Genomic DNA, 27,221 nt, shown 5'->3' on the forward strand with positions numbered 1-27,221 from the left:
GGGTCAAAAAATCGAAGAAAAATCCGGTTTTCGGTGGGTTTTCGCGGGAATATTCCAGTTTCAAACCGGTTATGACCGGTTTCTGCCTCCTACCGAACCTCCAAACCGGTTTAAACCGGTTTTTATAATCGAAAATTTTGACCCGAATTTTGAAAAAACCCTAAGGCTATAGCCTTTCCGTTTTTTCGATTTTTGAGGGTCAAAAAATCGAAGAAAAATCCGGTTTTCGGTGGGTTTTCGCGGGAATTTCCAGTTTCAAACCGGTTATGACCGGTTTCTGCCTCCTACCGAACCTCCAAACCGGTTTAAACCGGTTTTTAAAATCGAAAATTTTGACCCGAATTTTGAAAAAACCCTAAGGCTACAGCCTTTCCGTTTTTTCGATTTTGGGGGTCAAAAAATCGAAGAAAAATCCGGTTTTCGGTGGGTTTTCGCGGGAATATTCCAGTTTCAAACCGGTTATGACCGGTTTCTGCCTCCTACCGAACCTCCAAACCGGTTTGAACCGGTTTTTAAAATCGAAAATTTTGACCCGAATTTTGAAAAAACCCTAAGGCTATAGCCTTTCCGTTTTTTCGATTTTTGAGGGTCAAAAAATCGAAGAAAAATCCGGTTTTCGGTGGGTTTTCGCGGGAATATTCCAGTTTCAAACCGGTTATGACCGGTTTCTGCCTCCTACCGAACCTCCAAACCGGTTTAAACCAGTTTTTAAAATCGAAAATTTTGACCCGAATTTTGAAAAAACCCTAAGGCTACAGCCTTTCCGTTTTTTCGATTTTGGGGGTCAAAAAATCGAAGAAAAATCCGGTTTTCGGTGGGTTTTCGCGGGAATATTCCAGTTTCAAACCGGTTATGACCGGTTTCTGCCTCCTACCGAACCTCCAAACCGGTTTAAACCGGTTTTTAAAATCGAAAATTTTGACCCGAATTTTGAAAAAACCCTAAGGCTACAGCCTTTCCGTTTTTTCGATTTTGGGGGTCAAAAAATCGAAGAAAAATCCGGTTTTCGGTGGGTTTTTGCGGGAATATTCCAGTTTCAAACCGGTTATGACCGGTTTCTGCCTCCTACCGAACCTCCAAACCGGTTTGAACCGGTTTTTAAAATCGAAAATTTTGACCCGAATTTTGAAAAAACCCTAAGGCTATAGCCTTTCCGTTTTTTCGATTTTTGAGGGTCAAAAAATCGAAGAAAAATCCGGTTTTCGGTGGGTTTTCGCGGGAATATTCCAGTTTCAAACCGGTTATGACCGGTTTCTGCCTCCTACCGAACCTCCAAACCGGTTTAAACCGGTTTTTAAAATCGAAAATTTTGACCCGATTTTTGAAAAAACCCTAAGGCTATAGCCTTTCCGTTTTTTTCGATTTTTGAGGGTCAAAAAATCGAAGAAAAATCCGGTTTTCGGTGGGTTTTCGTGGGAATATTTCAGTTTCAAACCGGTTATGACCGGTTTCTGCCTCCTACCGAACCTTCAAACCGGTTTTTATAATCGAAAATTTTGACCCGATTTTTGAAAAAACCCTAAGGCTATAGCCTTTCCGTTTTTTCGATTTTGGGGGTCAAAAAATCGAAGAAAAGTCCGGTTTTCGGTGGGTTTTCGCGGGAATACTCCAGTTTCAAACCGGTTATGACCGGTTTCTGCCTCCTACCGAACCTCCAAACCGGTTTAAACCGGTTTTTAAAATCGAAAATTTTGACCCGATTTTTGAAAAAACCCTAAGGCTATAGCCTTTCCGTTTTTTTCGATTTTTGGGGGTCAAAAAATCGAAGAACAATTCGGTTTTCGGTGGGTTTTCGCGGGAATATTCCAGTTTCAAACCGGTTATGACCGGTTTCTGCCTCCTACCGAACCTCCAAACCGGTTTAAACCGGTTTTTATAATCGAAAATTTTGACCCGATTTTTGAAAAAACCCTAAGGCTAAATCCTTTCCGTTTTTGTCGATTTTGGGGGGTCATTTTTTCAACTCCGTAATGTTTTTGCACTTTCTGAAGCGTTGTCGTAATTAAAATGTACTACATTCGAAGCGTTTTTTGTTACTACATTCGTATTGAAAGCGCTCGATCAGTCCTCATTGACTCTTGCACCTGTTGGCGTTAGCAGTAACGCTTAGTATCTTTACAACCAAACCACCATCTCTTGTTCAATATGTGTGGGAATTTATCATCGTCTAAATGATAACTAACCAACCGTAACCTTGGTTGCTATGGTTCTGACTATCCTCTGAAACTGAACCAGACAAAACCGTCCCTATAATACCAGTTTATAGATTAGCCTGGTAGTAAATATGTGAACGCTTTCCATTCCTGACGAGAAACAAACAACGATTCGTGTTTTATTCACTGCAATCGCCCGCAAAGCTTACATCGTGAAAACGTCATTAATATTTGGGACAGCGAAAAGGGTCGCCAACGTTGCTATGACGACGAACAATAAAAATATCCAGAGCAGTAGCTTGTCGAGAACGCGCGCGGCGTATTGCCATTCTAGAAGTATTTCGTTGTTGTCACTCTCTTGCTCCACCTTCCGGTTGATGCGTTGAAGTCGACGAAGAATTTCCTGCAGCGCTCTAGCGCTCTCTAGTGCTGGTAAATAACAACACACATAACGCTTTCATCTATCAATCGGTTTAAAGCACTTTGAATGAAAAGTTGCTGGCTTTTGCTACAGCAAGAAAATGGGAACAACATTTTTAAACGTCTGGCTTAAACTTCTGGTGTTGGACAACACAAGGTCGGGCGCAAGATGTGGATCATAAAGTCGAATAAAAGTTTGGATTTCGGTGTTTTCTTTTACATTTATTTCATTTTCCTAGAATAAGTAATTAAACTTCAACAAGTTATACAGCTCTGTTGAATAAATCTAAATTCTAAATGTTGTTTACAAATTTTGAACTTTAAATCTCTCACAACTCACAACTTGCACAGCTGAGTGATTTTTTTCCCGTCGACTTCGCAGAGTTGCGGGTTCGAATCTCACTGGAGGCGGTTGAAGAATCAAGATCCTTTCCCTGGTAAGCGTCAGGTGCGGCGATATCTGGAAACCCAAGTAGTTAACTAATTAGCAGCAGTTATCAACTAGTTAACATGTAATTAGTTTATTCTAGTTAGCAGCAGTAGATAACTAGAAGCATATCTTTACCCAAGGTAAATGTAAAATGGCGATTTGATTCTGGTGTCAAATTAATTGGGGTTGACCTCAATTTTTTAATCTTCCAAAGGTAAATTACAGGAAAATGATGCATATTGAGCTGATCAGTCTGAAGATGAGTTTTAACTGACATAATTTATATTGTGACGCTTTTGGTACCTGTGTTTTCGCATGGTACCACAAAATCTGTTTAGAACATTTTGAAAATCAAAGTAGTTAGCAAAAGGGTTTTATTTGCGTCATGGCCGCCAGTACCTTTTAATAAACATGTTCACGGCCGCACAAACTCGTCTCTGCGGCCGCATATGGACGTATGTCCGCAGATTATGCACCCCTGGTCATAATCAGTTCAAAGTGAGTGATTTCGCCAAAAAGAGTCAATCGTACAAACTAAATTATTATGAAACTCGTGACCTTGGTTATTTTTGGTCTTGAGATCAAGCTTTAAACAATAATGTTCTGATATATTTATCTTCATCAGGATTTACCGAAATAAGAATCCCTGCTCTGTGATCGGTTATGCATCGCTGGTTTCACGTGACTTTCAGTTTCCGATTTGACGTCATCCCTTAAACAACAACAACATCCCTTAAACAACATTTTCAATTTTGGCTAATTTTTTCCAGCAAAATATGTTTCCAGTTTTAATAATCACCTCGTAAAGGAAAAGTTTTTTAATCTTTTCTGGACAGTTTGTTGATGCTGCAGCAGTGCAAGTTGGTTTGAAGATCTTTCTCTTTTCATTCGCTTCAATCCTTTATATTTCTGATCGAGAACGAAAAGATTTTAACCCACATCTACGTTAGTTTAAATCGTCAAATTTTTGCATCTAAATACCAGGTTTTCTCCTTTTCGTAGCCCCCCTTTAATTTTTCGGTGGATGCTCAATGCCCCCAACCCTTAATTACAAACCTAACTTTTAATAGCTAATAGAAGCATAGGCCAACTTTGGCATGTATGTTCTAATATTTAATATTAGTGCAATAATATACTTTAATTTTAAATCCAAGTCAACATATAGATTGCAATAAGTTGGACTGGGTGAAAACATAGCCTTTCCGTTTTTTCGATTTTTGGGGGTCAAAAAATCGAAGAAAAATCCGGTTTTCGGTGGGTTTTCGCGGGAATATTCCAGTTTCAAACGGGTTATGACCGGTTTCTGCCTCCTACCGAACCTCCAAACCGGTTTAAATCGGTTTTCTAATTCGAAAATTTTGACCCGATTTTTGAAAAAACCCTAAGGCTATAGCCTTTCCGTTTTTTCGATTTTGGGGGTCAAATAATCGAAGAAAAATCCGGTTTTCGGTGGGTTTTCGCGGGAATATACCAGTTTCAAACCTGCTATGACCGGTTTCTGCCTCCTACCGAACCTCCAAACCGGTTTAAACCAGTTTTTAAAATCGAAAATTTTGACCCGATTTTTGAAAAACCCTAAGGCTATAGCCTTTCCGTTTTTTCGATTTTGGGGGTCAAAAAATCGAAGAAAAATCCGGTTTTCGGTGGGTTTTCGCGGGAATATTCCAGTTTCAAACCGGTTATGACCGGTTTCTGCCTCGTACCGAACCTCCAAACCGGTTTAAACCGGTTTTTTAATTCGAAAATTTTGACCCGATTTTTGAAAAAACCCTAAGGCTATAGCCTTTCCGTTTTTTCGTATTTTGGGGGTCAAAAAATCGAAGAAAAATCCGGTTTTCGGTGGGTTTTCGCGCGAATATTCCAGTTTCAAACCGGTTATGTCCGGTTTCTGCCTCCTACCGAACCTCCAAACCGGTTTAAACCGGTTTTTAAAATCGAAAATTTTGACCCGATTTTTGAAAAAACCCTAAGACTATAACCTTTCCGTTTTTTCGTATTTTGGGGGTCAAAAAATCGAAGAAAAATCCGGTTTTCGGTGGGTTTTCGCGGGAATATTCCAGTTTCAAACCGGTTATGACCGGTTTCTGCCTCCTAACGAACCTCCAAACCGGTTTAAACCGGTTTTTAAAATCGAAAATTTTGACCCGATTTTTGAGAAAACCCTAAGGCTATAGCCTTTCCGTTTTTTCGATTTTTGGGGGTCAAAAAATCGAAGAAAAATCCGGTTTTCGGTGGGTTTTCGCGGGAATGTTCCAGTTTCAAACCGGTTATGACCGGTTTCTGCCTCCTACCGAACCTCCAAACCGGTTTAAACCGGTTTTTAAAATCGAAAATTTTGACCCGATTTTTGAAAAAACCCTAAGGCTATAGCCTTTCCGTTTTTTCGATTTTTGAGGGTCAAAAAATCGAAGAAAAATCCGGTTTTCGGTGGGTTTTCGCGGGAATATTCCAGTTTCAAACGGGTTATGACCGGTTTCTGCCTCGTACCGAACCTCCAAACCGGTTTAAACCGGTTTTTTAATTCGAAAATTTTGACCCGATTTTTGAAAAAACCCTAAGGCTATAGCCTTTCCGTTTTTTCGTATTTTGGGGGTCAAAAAATCGAAGAAAAATCCGGTTTTCGGTGGGTTTTCGCGCGAATATTCCAGTTTCAAACCGGTTATGTCCGGTTTCTGCCTCCTACCGAACCTCCAAACCGGTTTAAACCGGTTTTTAAAATCGAAAATTTTGACCCGATTTTTGAAAAAACCCTAAGACTATAACCTTTCCGTTTTTTCGTATTTTGGGGGTCAAAAAATCGAAGAAAAATCCGGTTTTCGGTGGGTTTTCGCGGGAATATTCCAGTTTCAAACCGGTTATGACCGGTTTCTGCCTCCTAACGAACCTCCAAACCGGTTTGAACCGGTTTTTAAAATCGAAAATTTTGACCCGATTTTTGAGAAAACCCTAAGGCTATAGCCTTTCCGTTTTTTCGATTTTTGGGGGTCAAAAAATCGAAGAAAAATCCGGTTTTCGGTGGGTTTTCGCGGGAATGTTCCAGTTTCAAACCGGTTATGACCGGTTTCTGCCTCCTACCGAACCTCCAAACCGGTTTAAACCGGTTTTTAAAATCGAAAATTTTGACCCGATTTTTGAAAAAACCCTAAGGCTATAGCCTTTCCGTTTTTTCGATTTTTGGGGGTCAAAAAATCGAAGAAAAATCCGGTTTTCGGTGGGTTTTCGCGGGAATATTCCAGTTTCAAACGGGTTATGACCGGTTTCTGCCTCCTACCGAACCTCCAAACCGGTTTAAACCGGTTTTTAAAATCGAAAATTTTGACCCGATTTTTGAAAAAACCCTAAGGCTATAGCCTTTCCGTTTTTTCGATTTTTGGGGGTCAAAAAATCGAAGAAAAATCCGGTTTTCGGTGGGTTTTCGCGGGAATATTCCAGTTTCAAACGGGTTATGACCGGTTTCTGCCTCCTACCGAACCTCCAAACCGGTTTAAATCGGTTTTCTAATTCGAAAATTTTGACCCGATTTTTGAAAAAACCCTAAGGCTATAGCCTTTCCGTTTTTTCGATTTTGGGGGTCAAATAATCGAAGAAAAATCCGGTTTTCGGTGGGTTTTCGCGGGAATATTCCAGTTTCAAACCTGCTATGACCGGTTTCTGCCTCCTACCGAACCTCCAAACCGGTTTAAACCAGTTTTTAAAATCGAAAATTTTGACCCGATTTTTGAAAAAACCCTAAGCCTTTCCGTTTTTTCGATTTTGGGGGTCAAATAATCGAAGAAAAATCCGGTTTTCGGTGGGTTTTCGCGGGAATATTCCAGTTTCAAACCGGTTATGACCGGTTTCTGCCTCCTACCGAACCTCCAAACCGGTTTAAACCGGTTTTTATAATCGAAAATTTTGACCCGAATTTTGAAAAAACCCTAAGGCTATAGCCTTTCCGTTTTTTCGATTTTTGAGGGTCAAAAAATCGAAGAAAAATCCGGTTTTCGGTGGGTTTTCGCGGGAATTTCCAGTTTCAAACCGGTTATGACCGGTTTCTGCCTCCTACCGAACCTCCAAACCGGTTTAAACCGGTTTTTAAAATCGAAAATTTTGACCCGAATTTTGAAAAAACCCTAAGGCTACAGCCTTTCCGTTTTTTCGATTTTGGGGGTCAAAAAATCGAAGAAAAATCCGGTTTTCGGTGGGTTTTCGCGGGAATATTCCAGTTTCAAACCGGTTATGACCGGTTTCTGCCTCCTACCGAACCTCCAAACCGGTTTGAACCGGTTTTTAAAATCGAAAATTTTGACCCGAATTTTGAAAAAACCCTAAGGCTATAGCCTTTCCGTTTTTTCGATTTTTGAGGGTCAAAAAATCGAAGAAAAATCCGGTTTTCGGTGGGTTTTCGCGGGAATATTCCAGTTTCAAACCGGTTATGACCGGTTTCTGCCTCCTACCGAACCTCCAAACCGGTTTAAACCGGTTTTTAAAATCGAAAATTTTGACCCGAATTTTGAAAAAACCCTAAGGCTATAGCCTTTCCGTTTTTTCGATTTTTGAGGGTCAAAAAATCGAAGAAAAATCCGGTTTTCGGTGGGTTTTCGCGGGAATTTCCAGTTTCAAACCGGTTATGACCGGTTTCTGCCTCCTACCGAACCTCCAAACCGGTTTAAACCGGTTTTTAAAATCGAAAATTTTGACCCGAATTTTGAAAAAACCCTAAGGCTACAGCCTTTCCGTTTTTTCGATTTTGGGGGTCAAAAAATCGAAGAAAAATCCGGTTTTCGGTGGGTTTTCGCGGGAATATTCCAGTTTCAAACCGGTTATGACCGGTTTCTGCCTCCTACCGAACCTCCAAACCGGTTTAAACCGGTTTTTAAAATCGAAAATTTTGACCCGAATTTTGAAAAAACCCTAAGGCTACAGCCTTTCCGTTTTTTCGATTTTGGGGGTCAAAAAATCGAAGAAAAATCCGGTTTTCGGTGGGTTTTTGCGGGAATATTCCAGTTTCAAACCGGTTATGACCGGTTTCTGCCTCCTACCGAACCTCCAAACCGGTTTGAACCGGTTTTTAAAATCGAAAATTTTGACCCGAATTTTGAAAAAACCCTAAGGCTATAGCCTTTCCGTTTTTTCGATTTTTGAGGGTCAAAAAATCGAAGAAAAATCCGGTTTTCGGTGGGTTTTCGCGGGAATATTCCAGTTTCAAACCGGTTATGACCGGTTTCTGCCTCCTACCGAACCTCCAAACCGGTTTAAACCGGTTTTTAAAATCGAAAATTTTGACCCGATTTTTGAAAAAACCCTAAGGCTATAGCCTTTCCGTTTTTTTCGATTTTTGAGGGTCAAAAAATCGAAGAAAAATCCGGTTTTCGGTGGGTTTTCGTGGGAATATTTCAGTTTCAAACCGGTTATGACCGGTTTCTGCCTCCTACCGAACCTTCAAACCGGTTTTTATAATCGAAAATTTTGACCCGATTTTTGAAAAAACCCTAAGGCTATAGCCTTTCCGTTTTTTCGATTTTGGGGGTCAAAAAATCGAAGAAAAGTCCGGTTTTCGGTGGGTTTTCGCGGGAATACTCCAGTTTCAAACCGGTTATGACCGGTTTCTGCCTCCTACCGAACCTCCAAACCGGTTTAAACCGGTTTTTAAAATCGAAAATTTTGACCCGATTTTTGAAAAAACCCTAAGGCTATAGCCTTTCCGTTTTTTTCGATTTTTGGGGGTCAAAAAATCGAAGAACAATTCGGTTTTCGGTGGGTTTTCGCGGGAATATTCCAGTTTCAAACCGGTTATGACCGGTTTCTGCCTCCTACCGAACCTCCAAACCGGTTTAAACCGGTTTTTATAATCGAAAATTTTGACCCGATTTTTGAAAAAACCCTAAGGCTAAATCCTTTCCGTTTTTGTCGATTTTGGGGGGTCATTTTTTCAACTCCGTAATGTTTTTGCACTTTCTGAAGCGTTGTCGTAATTAAAATGTACTACATTCGAAGCGTTTTTTGTTACTACATTCGTATTGAAAGCGCTCGATCAGTCCTCATTGACTCTTGCACCTGTTGGCGTTAGCAGTAACGCTTAGTATCTTTACAACCAAACCACCATCTCTTGTTCAATATGTGTGGGAATTTATCATCGTCTAAATGATAACTAACCAACCGTAACCTTGGTTGCTATGGTTCTGACTATCCTCTGAAACTGAACCAGACAAAACCGTCCCTATAATACCAGTTTATAGATTAGCCTGGTAGTAAATATGTGAACGCTTTCCATTCCTGACGAGAAACAAACAACGATTCGTGTTTTATTCACTGCAATCGCCCGCAAAGCTTACATCGTGAAAACGTCATTAATATTTGGGACAGCGAAAAGGGTCGCCAACGTTGCTATGACGACGAACAATGAAAATATCCAGAGCAGTAGCTTGTCGAGAACGCGCGCGGCGTATTGCCATTCTAGAAGTATTTCGTTGTTGTCACTCTCTTGCTCCACCTTCCGGTTGATGCGTTGAAGTCGACGAAGAATTTCCTGCAGCGCTCTAGCGCTCTCTAGTGCTGGTAAATAACAACACACATAACGCTTTCATCTATCAATCGGTTTAAAGCACTTTGAATGAAAAGTTGCTGGCTTTTGCTACAGCAAGAAAATGGGAACAACATTTTTAAACGTCTGGCTTAAACTTCTGGTGTTGGACAACACAAGGTCGGGCGCAAGATGTGGATCATAAAGTCGAATAAAAGTTTGGATTTCGGTGTTTTCTTTTACATTTATTTCATTTTCCTAGAATAAGTAATTAAACTTCAACAAGTTATACAGCTCTGTTGAATAAATCTAAATTCTAAATGTTGTTTACAAATTTTGAACTTTAAATCTCTCACAACTCACAACTTGCACAGCTGAGTGATTTTTTTCCCGTCGACTTCGCAGAGTTGCGGGTTCGAATCTCACTGGAGGCGGTTGAAGAATCAAGATCCTTTCCCTGGTAAGCGTCAGGTGCGGCGATATCTGGAAACCCAAGTAGTTAACTAATTAGCAGCAGTTATCAACTAGTTAACATGTAATTAGTTTATTCTAGTTAGCAGCAGTAGATAACTAGAAGCATATCTTTACCCAAGGTAAATGTAAAATGGCGATTTGATTCTGGTGTCAAATTAATTGGGGTTGACCTCAATTTTTTAATCTTCCAAAGGTAAATTACAGGAAAATGATGCATATTGAGCTGATCAGTCTGAAGATGAGTTTTAACTGACATAATTTATATTGTGACGCTTTTGGTACCTGTGTTTTCGCATGGTACCACAAAATCTGTTTAGAACATTTTGAAAATCAAAGTAGTTAGCAAAAGGGTTTTATTTGCGTCATGGCCGCCAGTACCTTTTAATAAACATGTTCACGGCCGCACAAACTCGTCTCTGCGGCCGCATATGGACGTATGTCCGCAGATTATGCACCCCTGGTCATAATCAGTTCAAAGTGAGTGATTTCGCCAAAAAGAGTCAATCGTACAAACTAAATTATTATGAAACTCGTGACCTTGGTTATTTTTGGTCTTGAGATCAAGCTTTAAACAATAATGTTCTGATATATTTATCTTCATCAGGATTTACCGAAATAAGAATCCCTGCTCTGTGATCGGTTATGCATCGCTGGTTTCACGTGACTTTCAGTTTCCGATTTGACGTCATCCCTTAAACAACAACAACATCCCTTAAACAACATTTTCAATTTTGGCTAATTTTTTCCAGCAAAATATGTTTCCAGTTTTAATAATCACCTCGTAAAGGAAAAGTTTTTTAATCTTTTCTGGACAGTTTGTTGATGCTGCAGCAGTGCAAGTTGGTTTGAAGATCTTTCTCTTTTCATTCGCTTCAATCCTTTATATTTCTGATCGAGAACGAAAAGATTTTAACCCACATCTACGTTAGTTTAAATCGTCAAATTTTTGCATCTAAATACCAGGTTTTCTCCTTTTCGTAGCCCCCCTTTAATTTTTCGGTGGATGCTCAATGCCCCCAACCCTTAATTACAAACCTAACTTTTAATAGCTAATAGAAGCATAGGCCAACTTTGGCATGTATGTTCTAATATTTAATATTAGTGCAATAATATACTTTAATTTTAAATCCAAGTCAACATATAGATTGCAATAAGTTGGACTGGGTGAAAACATCAAAGGATATGAAAACTAATATCTTACTGGAAACACAGCAACACAACTACTAACTTTGTTATTGTTTTTTTTCGAAAATATTTTTATAAGCAACCCCATGTTAGGGCCAACTTTCGTCAGCATTGTCCACAAATCAACCATTCATTTATTTCCACGTTTAGGTTCAACATAACACACCTGTTGTTTCGGTGCAGATTGTTCTTGTATGGATTCGAATAAACCTTTTCTGTTGTTGTTTGAACGAAGTATTGCGTCACAATTGTTGTTGTTCGTATTTCCTGGTGAGTTTTCAAACAGTTAGGTTAAATCAGTGCGACTTTTTACTGATTAAGGTTTCAACAAATGATAGGTTCAGGACCAAAACTAGCCGTAATAAGACGATGGAAATAAATATTAAAACGTATTCGCAGAGTTAAGTTGTTCATTTACTCCTATTGCCATTTACTCCTGAAAAGTGTATGTTATATCTTTGGCGGATGAGCAAATTTTAAAATATCCATGAGCAAAAAATACCAGCTTCAAGACGTGGAACTTTCCCGTTACATCTCGGGGATTTCCCTGCCAGCTTTTGTGACGCAACAGAGTGGTTTGTGTAGAAGTGTTTGGCCCTCGATGCTACGAACGGTTCCATGTGCATGAGCTTGGGGATCGATACCAGAAGTAATTTCCTAAGCTGGGAAGAAATTTTAATAAGCGAGAAGGTTTGCTTGCAAAGACAGATGATAGAGTAGGGATTAGAACCAGCAACCTACGGAGCACAAGGCAATTTGCCACCACTAAATTTAGCTAAAATTATTTGCAGACAGGCTTGGTTATTTCTTGCCAATTGCGGTATTGTTTGGAAGAACACACAATAACTTTTGTAATAACGTGTACTGTTATAATAAATCATTTTTAAAGTTTCCGTCTCGAATCAAAGTCAGAATTATCTATCTTAAAGTTTAAATTTTGCTTTTAATTTAGTTGCTCTAAATACATGGGGATTTCTATGACTACAATTGCAGAGTGGAACTAAGTTATTGTGTTTGTTTGGATTCGTTTTCACAGTTACCACCATGGGCGCCGGCACGTAGGGGCAAGACCCAAAATATATTTTATGCCATGTGTGTATAATTACTTCATATAGTCAGCTATCCATGCAAGTGTGAATTTTCTAAAATCCCCCCCCCTCTTGGAAAAATTTCTGCCGGCACCCATGGTTACCACATGTTATCAAGCTTCATGCTGTTAAACATAGCACAAGTGGTTGCGGTCTTACCAATGGCGACATCCTCCCGTCAATTTCAGGAGATTTGTAATAAAATGAAAGCACGAGGACGGTTCCTCCTACCGATGCACAAACTGTCACCAAGCTACACGCGAAGTATTTGCCTGAAAATAAATGCGTTAGTAAAATTGTTGCAAGTTTTTACCTTTAGTCTGTGTTTTCATTTTGATTAAGTTATGCATTTTTCTGTCTTTTAATTGCAGCCACAGGTTGTTTGTCGTGTAGCTATGCACTGCAAACTGTTTTATTATTGCGAAACGGTTTCTAACAAAATTGTGTATCAATAAACTGCTTGTTTTTATGGTGATTTAGCAAAGCAGACTTTACTCATACGACAACATTACGAGAATTTTTCACCAAACAATCAAACTTACTAATGAGAGGAATCGCGTCTGATGTTGGAGGCATCGTTTCCATGATGAGAAGCATGAAGACGATTTGTGCCAAGAGAACGGTGATGGCTGCAGCAAATAAAAAAGTTTGTAAGGTACTAAGTTTTCAAGATATGTTTATGTCATATCTTTGTGTGTGTTGTCATTTTCGTAGTCACGGTGAAGGATTATTGCTCCCATGTATTGGTTTAATTCCAACTTGCACGAAGCCAAAACATTTACCCCCTCACCCCAAATCTGTAGGCCCCTAAATGAATTTAGAAACACACACATTTTGGTCCGATATCTCGTTGTTTTGAATCAACTTGTACAGTGTCACATAATTATGACTCACCCCATCTCTCATGTTGGCCCCCTCCCAAAGTTTTGGCTACAGGACTGGCTTTTATTCGTTAAAGCTATTGTCCATTTTGAGCTTATAATAAGTATTTGCGCTCAGCGACTTGGCTCTGTTTGAACTTTGACCTACCTAGCGTGACCTTCTCGGCAGCTTCAGCCGGCAACACGAATGTGAGGAGAGTTAGAACGGAGTTGAGAACACAGGGTAGAATCAGGTTGATGATGTAAAACATTGTGCGTCGTCTCAATGCGACAGAGAATGTGACGTCAACGAACTGATCCGGGCAACATTTGTATCTAAGGTGATCGTTGGAAATGGAAGGGATTAAAATAGTCGGGTTAAACTTTGATCAGAATGTGAAGAAATTCGTTTAAAAATGTAACTTAGAACAAGACAAAAATATCACTTGTATCAATAAGATACTGCTGATGCCTATTACTTAGGTGTAATATATACAAACATAAAAAACGGTGGTCGACTTCAGACTTGTCAAAGTTTTCAGTCTGTTATTACATGCGACTGTTGTCTCCATCTGTCGAGTCTCTGGTGACTCGTGATTGAATAATATACTACACACAGTTTTTTGTTTTTGCTTACAAATGAATAAGTACACCCGAAACCAATATATACATATGTATACAAATATTTTTAGTGCAGCAAATTATTGTTACAATATGTACCGTTAACCATGAACTGTACACAAATATTTTTGAACCTGTTTAAGTTTTGGACTAAGGAACACTGGACTACAGTATATTTGCACGAAAGCACTTTATGGTTTGCAGTTCTATGACTTACTTGTGGATGTTTCTCTTTCCGACGACGTTGATCAGTTTCCACTCTCCGCTTTCGATGTATTCGGTTGAATCTGTTCCCCCTCCGGGTTGAAGTTGCAAGTCGACCTGTCCACAAATTATCAACAACCATATGAAGCCATCATGAAATTGTTGTTACTTGAAATATTTTACAGCTCACCTGATCACCATTGTAAGACCAGACCCCAAATTTAAGTGTACAAACTTGTTCGTCGAATGGAAAGTTGCTAACGTCTATCTTACATGTAGATTTGAAAAGACCTGTAAAAGGGTTTAGTTGTTTTATTAGTAGAAAAACTTGGAAAAAGCTTCAAAGCAAATTTTGGGCCAAGTTGGTATTTCAAGGTCAACACCAAGGTTAGATGAAGCACATTCATTTTCTTGATTATTAAAAAGTAACTTACAGAAATAATAAACGCTGAGTTGGTATTCGCTGATTTTGTTATTATAGAACTCACTTATTAGGAATTAGACATTGTCAGTGGAACAAAAAATAATAAGTATAAGATTTACAATATGTTACCTGGAGGAATGTAAAGACAATCCCCTTTGTCACCGATAACAATGGACGTGTGAGTTGTAGAATCAAAGTTATTGTCAGCATTGTTGTAAAGAAGAATGTCAGGAGTCCAAATGCTGCAAAACGAAAACACACAAACAATCTTAAAACAAATAAACAGACCACAGAAAATCAAGCACACAGTAGTTATGCGGTGATGCACCATTCGGTGAATTCCCATTTTTATGTGATTTCTATCAAACCATTTTTCAACAGGAATGAAATTTTGTTTGATGTTTGCTGATATCGAATTTTGTTAAATCTAGGCAAATTGTAATAATCATTATCGGTTTCATGGCTTTTTAGTTTTTTTCTAATTTTTGTATTCCTACTTCGATGTAAAAAGCGTAGGCTATTTGAGCAATTACTTCACCAATATAAAGTCCACACATAATTTGTCTGCATGATAAGCTTTGCTCGTTTCTTTGGAAAATGTTAAACTCACTATTGATAAGGAATTCGTGTCTTGCTTAAATTCCCGTACTTTGACCGATCCCACTTTAGACGGTAGTCGGTCCACTTTAAATCCAACCAAGCATTTGACGAAATTATTTGGTTCCTTTCATCCTACAGTTGAACAGGATATAACAGATTTTTGTTTACTCTTTTAAGCCTAATTTAAACCATAGCTTACATACGTTTTTAAGTTAAAAGTTTCAAAATCGCTGCTGATGTCACCAGAGTAAAACAAATTTAGACCAAGCTAACATACCTATGTTTATCAGGCATAATATCAAGTTTATAGAGCTCTTCTGGTAATTGTAATTTTATTCCGACGTTTCGACGTCTCTGATAACGGCGACCTGTATAGGACGTCGAAACGTCGATATAAAAATACATTTGCCAGAAGAGCTCTATAAACTTGATACACTATGTTTATATTTTTTTGAGTAATATTAAACTTTAAATAAATAAATAAAATATTTATTAGCGTCACTCAGATCATGACGTCACTTACCACGTCAACAATCTGTTGAAGTGAAAACTTGACGTAAACAACCACTGCATCATTGTGATGACGTACCGGGCGCTCAAGGTGGGAATAATTTTGTAGCAAATTGTCGATCAGTTCCTTCTCGAATGGATCGCAATTAACTGTAGAAAGCAATAACAAAATGGAACGCTTCGGTACGAACTTATAACCATTATCAAACTGCTACAAAAAAGTGAAATAAATTAACACAATTTTGTCCACAAATGCTTTTAATTGATAAAAACTAAACTGAAAACGAAGCATATGTTCTGATTTATCTAAGGTCATTTCGAGAAACCTTTTTTTCTACAAAATTAAAAGCTTTTCAACTCACCTTTGCCAATCACAAGCAGAAACATCCACAATAATCTCATTTTCCTGTTAAGCCACAAGTTTGTCCAGCAATTGACAATAAACAATTAATGGCTTTGCTCCAAGTTTCAAACTTTGGTTTCTTTTTCCCTTTTTCTTCAACACAACAATCACGATTGGAAATCAAGTGTCTAATCAGTGTGACGTCACAATTAACTGGCGCGTTTTATTTCCCGCCAAACTTGCCTGAATCGATTCGTGCTCGCGGTTACAGCGAATTCCACTTTAATCGGGTTTGATATCAAAAATTAAATTGAGGAGGATTTAAATGTTTTAGCTGCTAGTGGCGCCTAAATACAACTATCACGCAACAATGTTTAGTCTAATCAACTATTTATGCTTTGTGATTTGCACATTCTATACGACTGACAAATTTAATAATTAGGAAATTTTTAATAAGGTGTAAGGTTTGTAGGCATGGTTTTTGTAGCCAAAGTACGATTTTAAACTATTTTTATTCCCCATGAGAGTGATAACATTTATTAAATTATTAATAAAATAGCCTATATTACTTCTAAAACTCTTCAAGCAAAAAGTTTGCTCACTACAGCTAAAAAATTCTTAAACTTCTCAAACATATTCAGAACCTAATCCGGCATTTTCATACTTCTTTTCACGAAACTCTGCCTAATGACTAAAGCTTTGAACTGCGGCCTAAAACTTTGGGCCAAAATATTCCGCAAAACACGAGGATGTTTGGCGGCTAAAGTGGCCCATTATAAAGTGCTTGCCCCCTCTCGACGTGTCTGTTGAATAATTTAGCCCCTAAATTGCCAAATTTACCTTCTGACTTTATTGTTGCTCAGCTGGATAAGCGGAAAGTTGTGTTGTGTTAACAGGAAGATTGGAAAAGGTGAAACCCAGGACTGAAATGACCCCCTAAGACTCAACAAATTATACCCGACATAAAAATGGCAGAAGCACCAAATTTAATTTCCCTTCGTTCTTTAGTGATTAGTTAAATCTTGATTTTTACAGAAAACTATTTTTGCCTTTAAAAAAAAATAGGTAAAGCAACATGTGTAAAACTAAAGACAAAAAACTGTCTGCGACGTTGGTGTAATCAAAGCGCCATTTTGCTACGTATTGTCTTTTACATCAAATCCGTTTGGGTGAAAAAGGCAAATTGTTTCTCCTTCCAACGGTTTGGAAACATCTTTATGGGTCAATGAATAATGCAGAACTCATCAGGTGAGCATCATCGCAACTACAACGCACATGGCGCAGCCGTTTCGCGGTTTCAACGTCTCAAGATTTCCTGATAAAAATGCGTCACCCGGCTCTGTACGCGTTACTTTACAAGATTACAATATTCCAGTTTTACTTTTTTAAGAAGGGTCGGAATGACAAAATGTGTGTCTGTGCATAAAACGCTGTATCTTTACCTTATTGGTTATCAAACGCATCGTAACCAACACAACATATTAAATCATATTTTTTTAGTATGGGCTTACAACTTGACATCTAAACCACAGCTTCAATTCTCGTCTGCTTCAAAAAGACTTCAAAATCTCAGTACATTGCTTCGAACCCAAATAAAAAACAAGCTTTAAATCAATCATCCCAGAAGCAAGTTTTGATTTATTTTATTTGTTTTTCCCACCCCAATAACTCGCTTTAAGACTTCTTTATCTTGTTCGCGATCCCGTACTCCGGTCTCATGTTAGCAATCTTCCTCTTACGCTGGTTCTTGGTGCGTTCCTGTTTACGTAATTTGAACGCAGCAGCTTTACGAGGATCGGCGACGAGTTGCACGGCCTTTTCGCGCTTCCTTTCCCGCCGTTTATGCGTAATTTTTCTGGTAACAGCAAGGTAGGTTTTGCTGAAGGTTTCCGAATCGATTTTGCTTTTAATCACGTCCAACACTTGTGCCGCTAGATGGCGCAAGGTGGTGACGGACTCGATCTCGTTATTGCTGTGAGTTGCACTCGCGTTCATGCCCCGATACACGGGTTCCAGGAGTAGTTTTAAAACTCGGTCTGGGTTGGGGAGATTCAAGCACAGCGCTGCGCAGAGTTTTAACACCGCTGTCCGCTTCATAGTTTCCTTAGGTCGGTCAGACTGCTCAAACTTGGTGATAAACAACAATTGTTTCATGAGTTTAAGCAGAGTCGGGTGGACTACTCCCTCTGCAGGTTGCTCGTGAATCGAGTCAAGCACTCGTAAAACGAAGAGTAGATTTTTTACCACCTGCTCCGCGAGTTGATCGGCCAAAATGTCGGCTTTCAGTTGCATGTAGAAATGCTGGCACAGCTCCCCGAGCATCGTTTCCAAATCCTGCCCGAAAAACGGAATCGTTTCCCCGCGAGAAGTCGAGAAACTTTCAGGGGTGAAATTCGAGAAGTAACAGCCGAGTATTTGACAGCAGACGAGTCGAACCCAATCGTGAGAGTACGCGAGTAGTTTCGTGACTCGCTCGAATATCGGATCGAGTTGTTCGAATAACTCGTTTGAGTTTATGACGTCACAGTTCCGTATGATTGACAGGAAAGCGGACAGGTGGAAGAATAAGCTGTGGTCATGGGATTTTTGGCTAACATCTGTTGGATGAGAGAAGCGAAGTCTTGAGTTAGAAACTGATTTGTATCCAAGTTAGTGGGGCAACTAACGTTTCAAATTTTAGGTTTGTAATCACTTTTCGGGAAAACGAGAAATAAAACCGGTGTCTATGTTGTGTCAAGTTTATAGAGCTCTTCTCGCTGATGTAACTTTATTCCAACGTTTCGTTTGCTTATGGTGCACTGTACTACGCACACTCAGTGTCATTTACCCTGATGAAGACGACCTGTATACGACGACGAAACGTCGGAATAAAATTACATTTGCCAGAAGAGCTCTATAAACTTGATATTATGCCTGGCAGCAATAGCTTATACATGTAAATGTTGTAAGTTTAACATTCCGATTAGGCATTTTAAAGACTTGTTCAGTTTTTTTGCATCGTATGATTTTCCCCGTATGCTCCCAAGTATGAATGCCCATTACTTTTATCTTTATTTATTTGTCAAACACCTCAGTTAAGGTGATTACCTATTTAGGTCACCATTTTCACTCATAACACACACGCAACCGGCTGACACGTGTTATAGGAAAGTCGTTTTCTTATCGGATACACAATATATTTATCTCACCTTCAGAATCAAGTTCACTTTGTTCAATTTCAAGGTTTTTCAGAATCAGGTGAAGAATCGTCGGTAGTTGATTTCTGAAACCCGATTCGGAAACTTCGGTAAAAATGGACACAACCATTGCCGCTAGACGTCGCTGTTTGATGTCGTCAGATTCGTACCTACGTATGCAAAATTATACATTTAAATTGCAGGCAAGATTAGGGCTCATTATTTACTAAAAAGGTATTCGATATTAAAAACACATTTGCCATTGTGCCCTAAATATAGTTAAAAAAATCTAAAACACCAGGAAAATAACTAAAACTAACAAACAAATTGTAAAAAGTGTGGCCTAGGGCAATTTATACTGAATAAAAAATAAATAAAATTTATCTACAGTGAGATTTGAACTCGCGACCTCTGCTTTAAGAGGAATCCCTTAACAAACCTACTCACCAGTGAATCACCAAAGCGAAGAGTTGATTCCTCGCATCAACCTCCAATCTTTCCAGCAAAAACTTCAACACTCCAGCCGCCATCTTTCTACACTTCGCTGAGTCATCATTAATCAGCACCGCCGCTGTCGGAACGAAGATGACGCCAGCATGACTCGACACTATTTGAATCGGGAACGTGGTGACGACAGAGGAGAGCATCTCAAGTGAAGAGTTCCTTCCCTCTTCAAACTCGTACGTGAGTTGAGCAAGGATGAACTCGATATGCGAATCAAGCTTCTTCGCTGACATCGGGTAGTTGACGACAAAATGAAGATACAAGCTTCGCGCTTGGGCTCGTGAAGACGCAGTGTGCGACTGAATGGCTATCTTCCTTACTTTATCAATTACCTCCAGCACTTCAGGGCATTGTAATCCTCGCTTTAGGATCGATTTAAGGAGTTCGAAGGCGTGGCTTTGCCGCTGGACGCTGTAAAGGTCTTCTTCGGCGTAAGTGAGGAGAATTTTAAGCTGAGATTCAGTCATTGCGGATCCGTGTTGAGTGGAACAGAGAACACTGAGACTCTTAAAACTGACTGCAGCCATTTCCTGGTTACTCGCGCCTTTGGTTTGGTCGCGTAGAATCTGGAACAAACTTGCTGTTATTTGCTTGCAGTGTTCCTGGAGGGAAGGGAGGTCTGTGCGGAAGAGCCGAGTCAAGCACCTGATACCGTCCACCACAGTTTGCTGATGCGTCGACTTCAGACATTTCATCAGCTTCTCAACGAATTGGTCGAGCATTTCAAGGTGGCTTTGCTCGATCAGGGATACACTTTGCTTCTTGATCGCGGAGTGTAGAAGCTGCAAGGCGAACTCGACAAGCAGATGCATGTTGGTTTTTACGCTCTTCGCCGGAGCTTTTGTTCCATACCGAGCCGGTTCTGGAGTCAGAATCAGCGAAAGAGGTTGCAGAGGGGCTTCCCCGTGGGTGTTGCCCTTTTTCTTGTTATTTTTGCTCTCGGAGGGAAATAACCCGGGAATTTTTTCACACAAGATGCCGTAAGTTAGCGTGAGAAAGTCCTGAGCGGTGAGAAGTTTGTTCTCGAGCAAGCCCAGGCTGATTTCAACGAACACATCCTTTGCTATTTTCTTCACCGAATGATTTCTCGTCTCTTCAAGGTGAACTTTCAGGGGTTCAATCAATCCCATCACTGATGTTTTGCCAACCACAGTAGCTAGTATCTTGTACGAAGGATAAGCCTTGCTTCTACCGCGGGCTTCGGGAATCTTCGATTTGAGTTGTTCCACTTTTTTTTCAGCCGCAGTGGCGCCAAAGAGATCTTCGTTTAACACTTGCAGGAACGATTGCAGGCAGAAATCGAGTTCACCGACGTTAACACGAGTACCTAGTGACACAACAATGGCGTAAATCACACTGGTCAGCACGTGCTTCTGGTAACCACGAGCCAAACCGGCTTTCAGCTCCTTCAAGATCAAGGATAGATTCGACAGATCGAGCAAGTTGACAATTTTTACCATGGTGGCGCTCGCAAGCACCCTGACCTCGTGCAGTCTGTGACGTAAGAATCCGACCATTTTTAATATCGCACCAGGGAGCTGAGATTTCACTACTGATCCCGGCAGCTTACGTAGAGCGGACACAATGGCTAGGGCAAGCGGGATCTTTTTCTTGCATTTGTCGATGTCGGCTTTCGCGTTCGTCAACTTATGTTGATCTTCGTCACTGTCTTTGCGATTGAGGATTTGCTGCAACTTTGGAATCACCTTGGTGGTGACGTCATCGAGTATAGCGCCCGCTTGTGACGGGATCTGGTCTTCCTGGTTTGGGGAATCGACTTTATCTTCTGAGATCTCCATTTCAACTTCTTCTTGATCAGCATCGTCTTCTGTGAGTGGAATCACATTAAAATCCAACACCAGTTTGTCAGTTTTACTTTCACCAGTTTTCTGAAAGTTGTAGTTTGACAAATCGAAGGGAAAAACTTCCAACGCGCCACAAACGACATCCAAACCGAGATTGTGTTTGTCAATGCTCCACACGCTTTGCAACAGGAATCTCTTGTACATCGACCATGGCATCGCGGAGCAGCAGCTCTTAACAGCGTCCAAACATGCTTCCTTCAGATGTACATGCTTGCTGAAGTCAGTAGAGTAGAGACTTTGAACTGCGATGGGAAGAAGGAATCGAAAAGCCACAGAATACGGGATCAAAGTGTCCGGTTTTGCTTCTGAATTTTCAGCAGCCTCCATCGAATTAATATTGTCCTGTTGAAGGCCTACGCACTTGGCAATGCGTCGGAAAGCCCTCGCGCGTCGATGCAACTGTATGTGACGTATGTTCTCATAGAAATCGTCCTCGGGGTCGTTCCAGTTCGACAAGTGCGTCATATTTCGTACCAGTGGTTCATCGGGAAAAGTACGCACAATTTTCGACAACAGGGAAATCGCTTCATGCCTGCAGCCCTCATCCAGTGATCGGAGTCCAGCTTGGATTGTAGGCAGCAACATGTCACGTACAACAGTTTGGTAAACCGATTTGGCAGACTCGTTTTCTTCGGTGAAAAGCTGCTTAACCTTGTCCACCAAGAGCTCAAGAACGCGAGAAACGCTCTCCCTCAGTGAAATGTCAGCGTAATAATGCAGTAATGTATGTGTGCATGAGTGTAAGACTGGCATAAGTTGCAAACAGTGGTCCTGGAATAACTCGACAAAGTTTTCTTCCTTTAACCTCGCAGCGATGTCTTGAAACGCCGTCAGCCGCGAATCGAAGTCCAGCTCTTCTATGAACCTTTTATCCCATGCGTTGAGGCGCTTTATGACGTCACACGTCCATTTTTGTCTCTCGTCTTCCTGACAAGCGCGACAAAAGACTTTGACGAGTAGCAAGCGTGATTCGCGGTCGTCCACTTTCGAGAAGAGTTTGCCCAGTTTGGGAGCGAAGGATGACTCGTGGATGACGGAGGAGAGGACTCGGAGCGCCGGAACAAGGGATTTTCCCTGATTCCCGCGGTGTTTTGCCGCCACAGCGATCACGTGACTGAGGAGGACTCGAGTGAGGCTGGAAAGGAGCTTCCTGTCGGAGGCGACTTCACTGATTTCAGATAAGAAGTCAAGGTACTTCGGTTGAAGGGAAACATCTTTCCTGTTCTTGTTCCTTGACAACTTTTGAACAAAGTACGACATGATTTGGTTCAGGTAAGGTTTCAAAACTGATAAGCCAACCTCCCGTACTGAGTGGTTTTCATTTACATCAAGCTCCATGCATAACTCCCCGGCACTTGATGTTCCATTGAGTATCGTTGGAGTTGTTTCCACCTGCTCCACATCTCTTGGATCTGTGAGAAGATTGATGAGGATGTCCAGGATGTAAGATGAGACCGCCGAACTGGTTTTCCCGGAGCTCAGGATCTGAACAATTGTGTCCATAGGTGACGTTGAGTTAGTGCAAGCTTTAATAAGCAAAGGTCGATATTTAAGGTGGTTTGAAAATAAGTTAAACAACTTGAGTAGCATTGTTGGGCTCCCAGAGCTTTCGTTAACTTGTCTGCTTAGCTCTGAAACCACAAGAACCTGAAATATTGCATTAACTTCTGAACTTGAAAGTAGATTTGCACTTGGCCATGAATCCAGTAGGTTTATTATGCATTCTATTGTTGACTTTTTCTGCTGTTTGATTTGCAATAGGAAGCGCTTGTCAAATAAATAATTGTCAGATGTGTCTTTCTGTGCCAGGAAAGCATTATGGGACGCTGCAACACACAGAAGCAACTTGAGCAAAGAAGAGAAGTATTCAGCAGAAAGTTTGTGCTTCATCTTTTCGATGATCATTCGAATTGTGGACAAAACTCCTTGTTGTCTTGACAATGGCACACATTCCATAGATTCTACAGCTCTGTGATGTGCTTCTTGGACGGCGTCACTAATTTCTAAAGTGAAATCCACTGATTTTGTGAATGGAGCGATGACAAGATCCACAAAAGTGCCAACTTCGGCATTTTCAAGGTTGCAAAGAAATCGGATAATCACAAGTCTCCCTGCAACTGGGGCTGATTTCATGCCAGTAGATGAACCTGTTTTGGATTTTAATCTTCCAAACAGAAATCTCAACAAGACTGGAATAACAAAATGTCTTTCTTCTGATTTAATGTCATCTAAATTCAGGTTGATCAAAGAATCCCGAAACTTTTTCGCATTAGCAAATTCCAATAGTTGTTCCTTGTACTTATGCATTCCCTTTCCTTTGGATGAAAAGACACACTGCAATGCTACATTTTGTATTTCAGAATCAGAGTGCATCAGAAACTCTTCAAATAGTTCGTGCAACTCATCACTGCGAACTGCAGACCTCATGTTTGTGAATTTGGCGAACACAGTCAAAATTGCTTCCAGCATTTTCACTCCGTCTTTTCTTCGATGAACTTTTTCTGCTGGTTCATTTTCAGCATCGTGCTGTTGCAAACTTTGCATCGGTGAATGATTTTTATCAACCTGGTAATATTCCTCCTCCAAAAATCGAAACAACAAAGTTACCAAAACCCTATTGTTGGACTCAGCCACTGAAAAATGCGGCAGCATGGCTAATGTCTTCCACAATTGAAGCCTGAAGTTGAAACAGTCAATACGGGTGTTCACAATCGCTGCTTTGTTTTTCCAATTGCCTTGAACATATTCACTGAAAACATTATCCGAATTAATTTCTGCATCTGCTTCTAACCCAACCTTCCACCATTGGCTGATTTCAGCATCATCTGAAGCTTTTGTTAAAGTTTCAAAAAATATCGACCAGAACACATCATTTCTGTCACTAGTGGCTTGAGAGCAAATAATCCCCTGCAAACCAGGCCAAAGAGCAGAAAAGTTTACACTGAAATTTGCGAGTAAGAATCTGACAACAATTTCTTTAGTCTTTTGGTTCATTGAAGTTTCCCTGTGTTCAAGTAGTTTGCTCAAGTGTAGAAGTTTATCTCTGATATCCTGAATCGAGGCAGTGATCATCTCCGCTTGAATACAGAATTCCAACTGAGGAGATGGATCAAGTTGATGAAGGATTTGCAATGACATCAATCGAACTGGTGAAGAAAAAGAAGACACATTTTCCACCAACGACCTTCTCATATCTTCTGTGAGATAATCTTTGAAGCTTGGTTTTAGCCTTAGAAGCATTCCAGCAACAAACAGGGCATGTCTACTGCTTGGCCATTGTTCCAAGAGCTGCACAAATAACTGACAATGTTCTGCAACCACTGAAAGCTGTTTGTTGGTGTATAAAGCTTGCGTTGCTATGGCAACAACGGCAAGTGATTGTTCATTCTGGCATTTAGCCAGAAGGTTTGGAAAGCGGAACTTGAGAATTTCTATCAACTTTAATGGTTGGATATGCTGTAAGACCAAGATTGCTTGCCACAAAATTTCAGGGCTGCTCTCGTTTTTGATGAGCTCAGCAATTATGTCTCCAGGAGATTTTTCAGATTTTTCGCGGGACACAATAGAAAAGTCCAAATGTAAAGGCACAAAGTTTTCTAAATCTTGTACAGTCGACGGTAGTTCCTGCTGCTTGACTATAAACTCACTCAATAAATCCAGAACCTTAAATTTGTCTTTGTCAGTCTGTATGCCAGTCTGACAAAACTTCAGAAAAGCTCTTTTGCCAAATGAGTGGAAATCCTCTGCATTGCACACAGTCTTCCACATCGAAACACATCCATCACACGGTAAAGCGGAGGCTTCAAACACTTGAAGGAAACTCTGTTTTTCTGTGAAAGTTAGTCCAGACTTGCTTCCACACAACACAGTACACAACAGCTCACATATGGATAACAAAAAATCCGAATTCCTTCCACTTTGTGTTGTCTGTGTTTTTTTGAAGTAACAATGCAAGTCTTTGTAGCTGCATATTCTTGCACCATTTTTAGCTTTGCACCATGTGTTTAGCAGTTTGGTCAAGTGAACTGCATAGCTTTCATCGTTTGTCTTCATTTCTGACAGTAGAAGCTTCCAAACAGGTTCACCATGTTCTTTGGTGGTATAATCGGCCATCAGCTGTATAGAAGAGTTAATGGTTCTGAAAGTTAGATCGGAACTTGTATCTGACTTTAAAAATGATAGAATGACTGGCAAGTAATCAGAAACACAAATGTGAAAATGATGTTGTGCACTTTTGACAAGATTAAACAGCACTCGAGCAATCGCGTCACTCGCTGCAACATTTGATTGTGACATCATTAACAGCTTTTCGACCACAAACTCACGGTCCCTGGTTTTTCGCAGCAGATAGGAAATGCTTTCTGCGGCGAATGCTCCGATATGTGCAGGTTGTTCACTCGTAACAAGTACAGCGTACATGTCCAGCACTGGGCCCATGTCAGTCACCATGCATCGCCACAGGTGACGAAACAACAAAGTAATCGCAGAAAACACAGCTTCCAGCTTTTCAACTTCCTGGGTGTGAAGCAAACCTGTCAAAATTTTAAAGTATTTCGGAAAATGTGGGTAGAAATCAGAACTCATGTCAACGCACAGGGCAACTGTCATCTCCAGCAAAGCGGGTATCGCAAGCGAGTCTTCCACCACTAGGTGCTGCTGCAGAGCACTGTTTAGATCATCACAAAAGTGAAGAACAAGTTTGTAGTTTTTTGCTTTCCCAGCAATTTGCCTTTTAAAATTAGCAAAGTGGACAGATAAATCCAAGTCCCTCCATTTTTCGAGGCATTCCGCAAACTGGGAGAAATCTTCTGAACCATCTTCATCAGTTTGAACCCGCTTTATTCGGTGAACCGCATCGATGTTAACCAATGCTAGTCTTTCAGAAAATGTCTTGAACCGATACTTGTTCTTGTCTTTGTGCTTCGGTGGGGCAGACTTTGGCATTTTTAAATCTGATAAAAGAAATAAAAGATATTTCCACTTGGCAAGATACACTAGTGGCAGTTTTATCGATAAATCAAGAAAAGGAGGGACTAATTGGAAATTACTCAATGTTTATGAGAACTACTATTAAATACAAAGCATGAAAATACGTTACACATTTTATGCAGCAGTAAATATTGCTAAACATTATAAAGCAGTCTTGTCTAACAAACATAAAATGTAGCTTGTCAAACACATACAATTTCAGTCATAGAATTTCCATCCTTAACATTGAATCACAAACACAAAATCACAATTAAAATGCTCCAGGTAATTGTATTAGAGGTTTGGCAAACTTGAGCTTTTATTAACCAGAATCAATAGCCCAATAAACAGAAAGTGAGGTACTATTAAGTTTTATATTTTAGGCAAAAACATAAAAAACTTATCATATGATTGGCACAAGCAGGTATTGCTTCAAAGGTAGGATTTACTTAAAATCAACTTAAGACATTGATTTAAATTGATGTTATAGTTGAGAGAACATTTCCACTTACCTTTAAGTAGTGATAGAATGCGAAAACTCAGATGTTTTATGCAGACATTTCCAACTGAAAATAATAATTGTTTTGAATTTTTAATCTTGAAATTATAGGCAACACATCTTGCAAATGTCTGTACTTACATTTTGTGAAGCAAATTGATTTTAGACTCTGAAAATTCTTTTTTAAATATGAATCTTCAATTCACTTTCTGTAAAACAATAAAGGAATGCCAATATTACTTGATTGCTGTTATTTTTATGAGCAAAAATTTATACTACAACTGACTCATAAAGGTTTATGCACAAAAAACTTTGCTTAACTCACATTTTGCTGTTACATGTTCCAGTTTCAAACAGTCAGTAATTCAACTACAAATATTTTTTACTAAAAACAC

The 27,221-nt window shown here is 39.9% G+C and overlaps 3 protein-coding genes across 3 annotated transcripts; all 3 read right to left on the reverse strand.

Annotated features, from left to right (window-relative positions):
• Positions 1-2,358: 2,358 nt before the first annotated feature.
• LOC145239107 (uncharacterized) lies at positions 2,359-3,909 on the reverse strand. The gene is made up of 4 exons (XM_080102390.1): positions 3,803-3,909; positions 3,636-3,715; positions 2,914-3,033; positions 2,359-2,582 (listed from the first exon to the last, which is right to left on the reverse strand). The coding sequence occupies exons 1-4, from the start codon at positions 3,889-3,891 to the stop codon at positions 2,359-2,361; spliced, it is 513 nt and encodes a 170-aa protein (XP_079958516.1). The 5' UTR covers positions 3,892-3,909.
• Positions 3,910-9,271: 5,362 nt separating this feature from the next.
• LOC145238371 (acetylcholine receptor subunit alpha-type acr-16-like) lies at positions 9,272-16,027 on the reverse strand. The gene is made up of 15 exons (XM_080101515.1): positions 15,834-16,027; positions 15,485-15,621; positions 14,972-15,093; positions 14,491-14,603; positions 14,128-14,228; positions 13,951-14,054; positions 13,282-13,448; positions 12,795-12,881; positions 12,412-12,524; positions 11,667-11,826; positions 11,331-11,431; positions 10,758-10,867; positions 10,591-10,670; positions 9,869-9,988; positions 9,272-9,537 (listed from the first exon to the last, which is right to left on the reverse strand). The coding sequence occupies exons 1-15, from the start codon at positions 15,871-15,873 to the stop codon at positions 9,314-9,316; spliced, it is 1,779 nt and encodes a 592-aa protein (XP_079957641.1). The 5' UTR covers positions 15,874-16,027; the 3' UTR covers positions 9,272-9,313.
• A 1,398-nt stretch (positions 16,028-17,425) lies between these two features.
• Positions 17,426-27,217, reverse strand: LOC145237222 (small subunit processome component 20 homolog). Its single transcript, XM_080100008.1, has 6 exons — positions 27,152-27,217; positions 26,968-27,035; positions 26,840-26,893; positions 19,438-26,311; positions 19,003-19,160; positions 17,426-18,411 (listed from the first exon to the last, which is right to left on the reverse strand). The coding sequence occupies exons 4-6, from the start codon at positions 26,301-26,303 to the stop codon at positions 17,489-17,491; spliced, it is 7,947 nt and encodes a 2,648-aa protein (XP_079956134.1). The 5' UTR covers positions 26,304-26,311; positions 26,840-26,893; positions 26,968-27,035; positions 27,152-27,217; the 3' UTR covers positions 17,426-17,488.
• Positions 27,218-27,221: the final 4 nt, after the last annotated feature.

Source organism: Phallusia mammillata, chromosome 7, assembly GCF_965637545.1.
Source record: "Phallusia mammillata chromosome 7, kaPhaMamm4.hap1.1, whole genome shotgun sequence".
In the NCBI taxonomy this organism is placed as follows: domain Eukaryota; kingdom Metazoa; phylum Chordata; class Ascidiacea; order Phlebobranchia; family Ascidiidae; genus Phallusia; species Phallusia mammillata.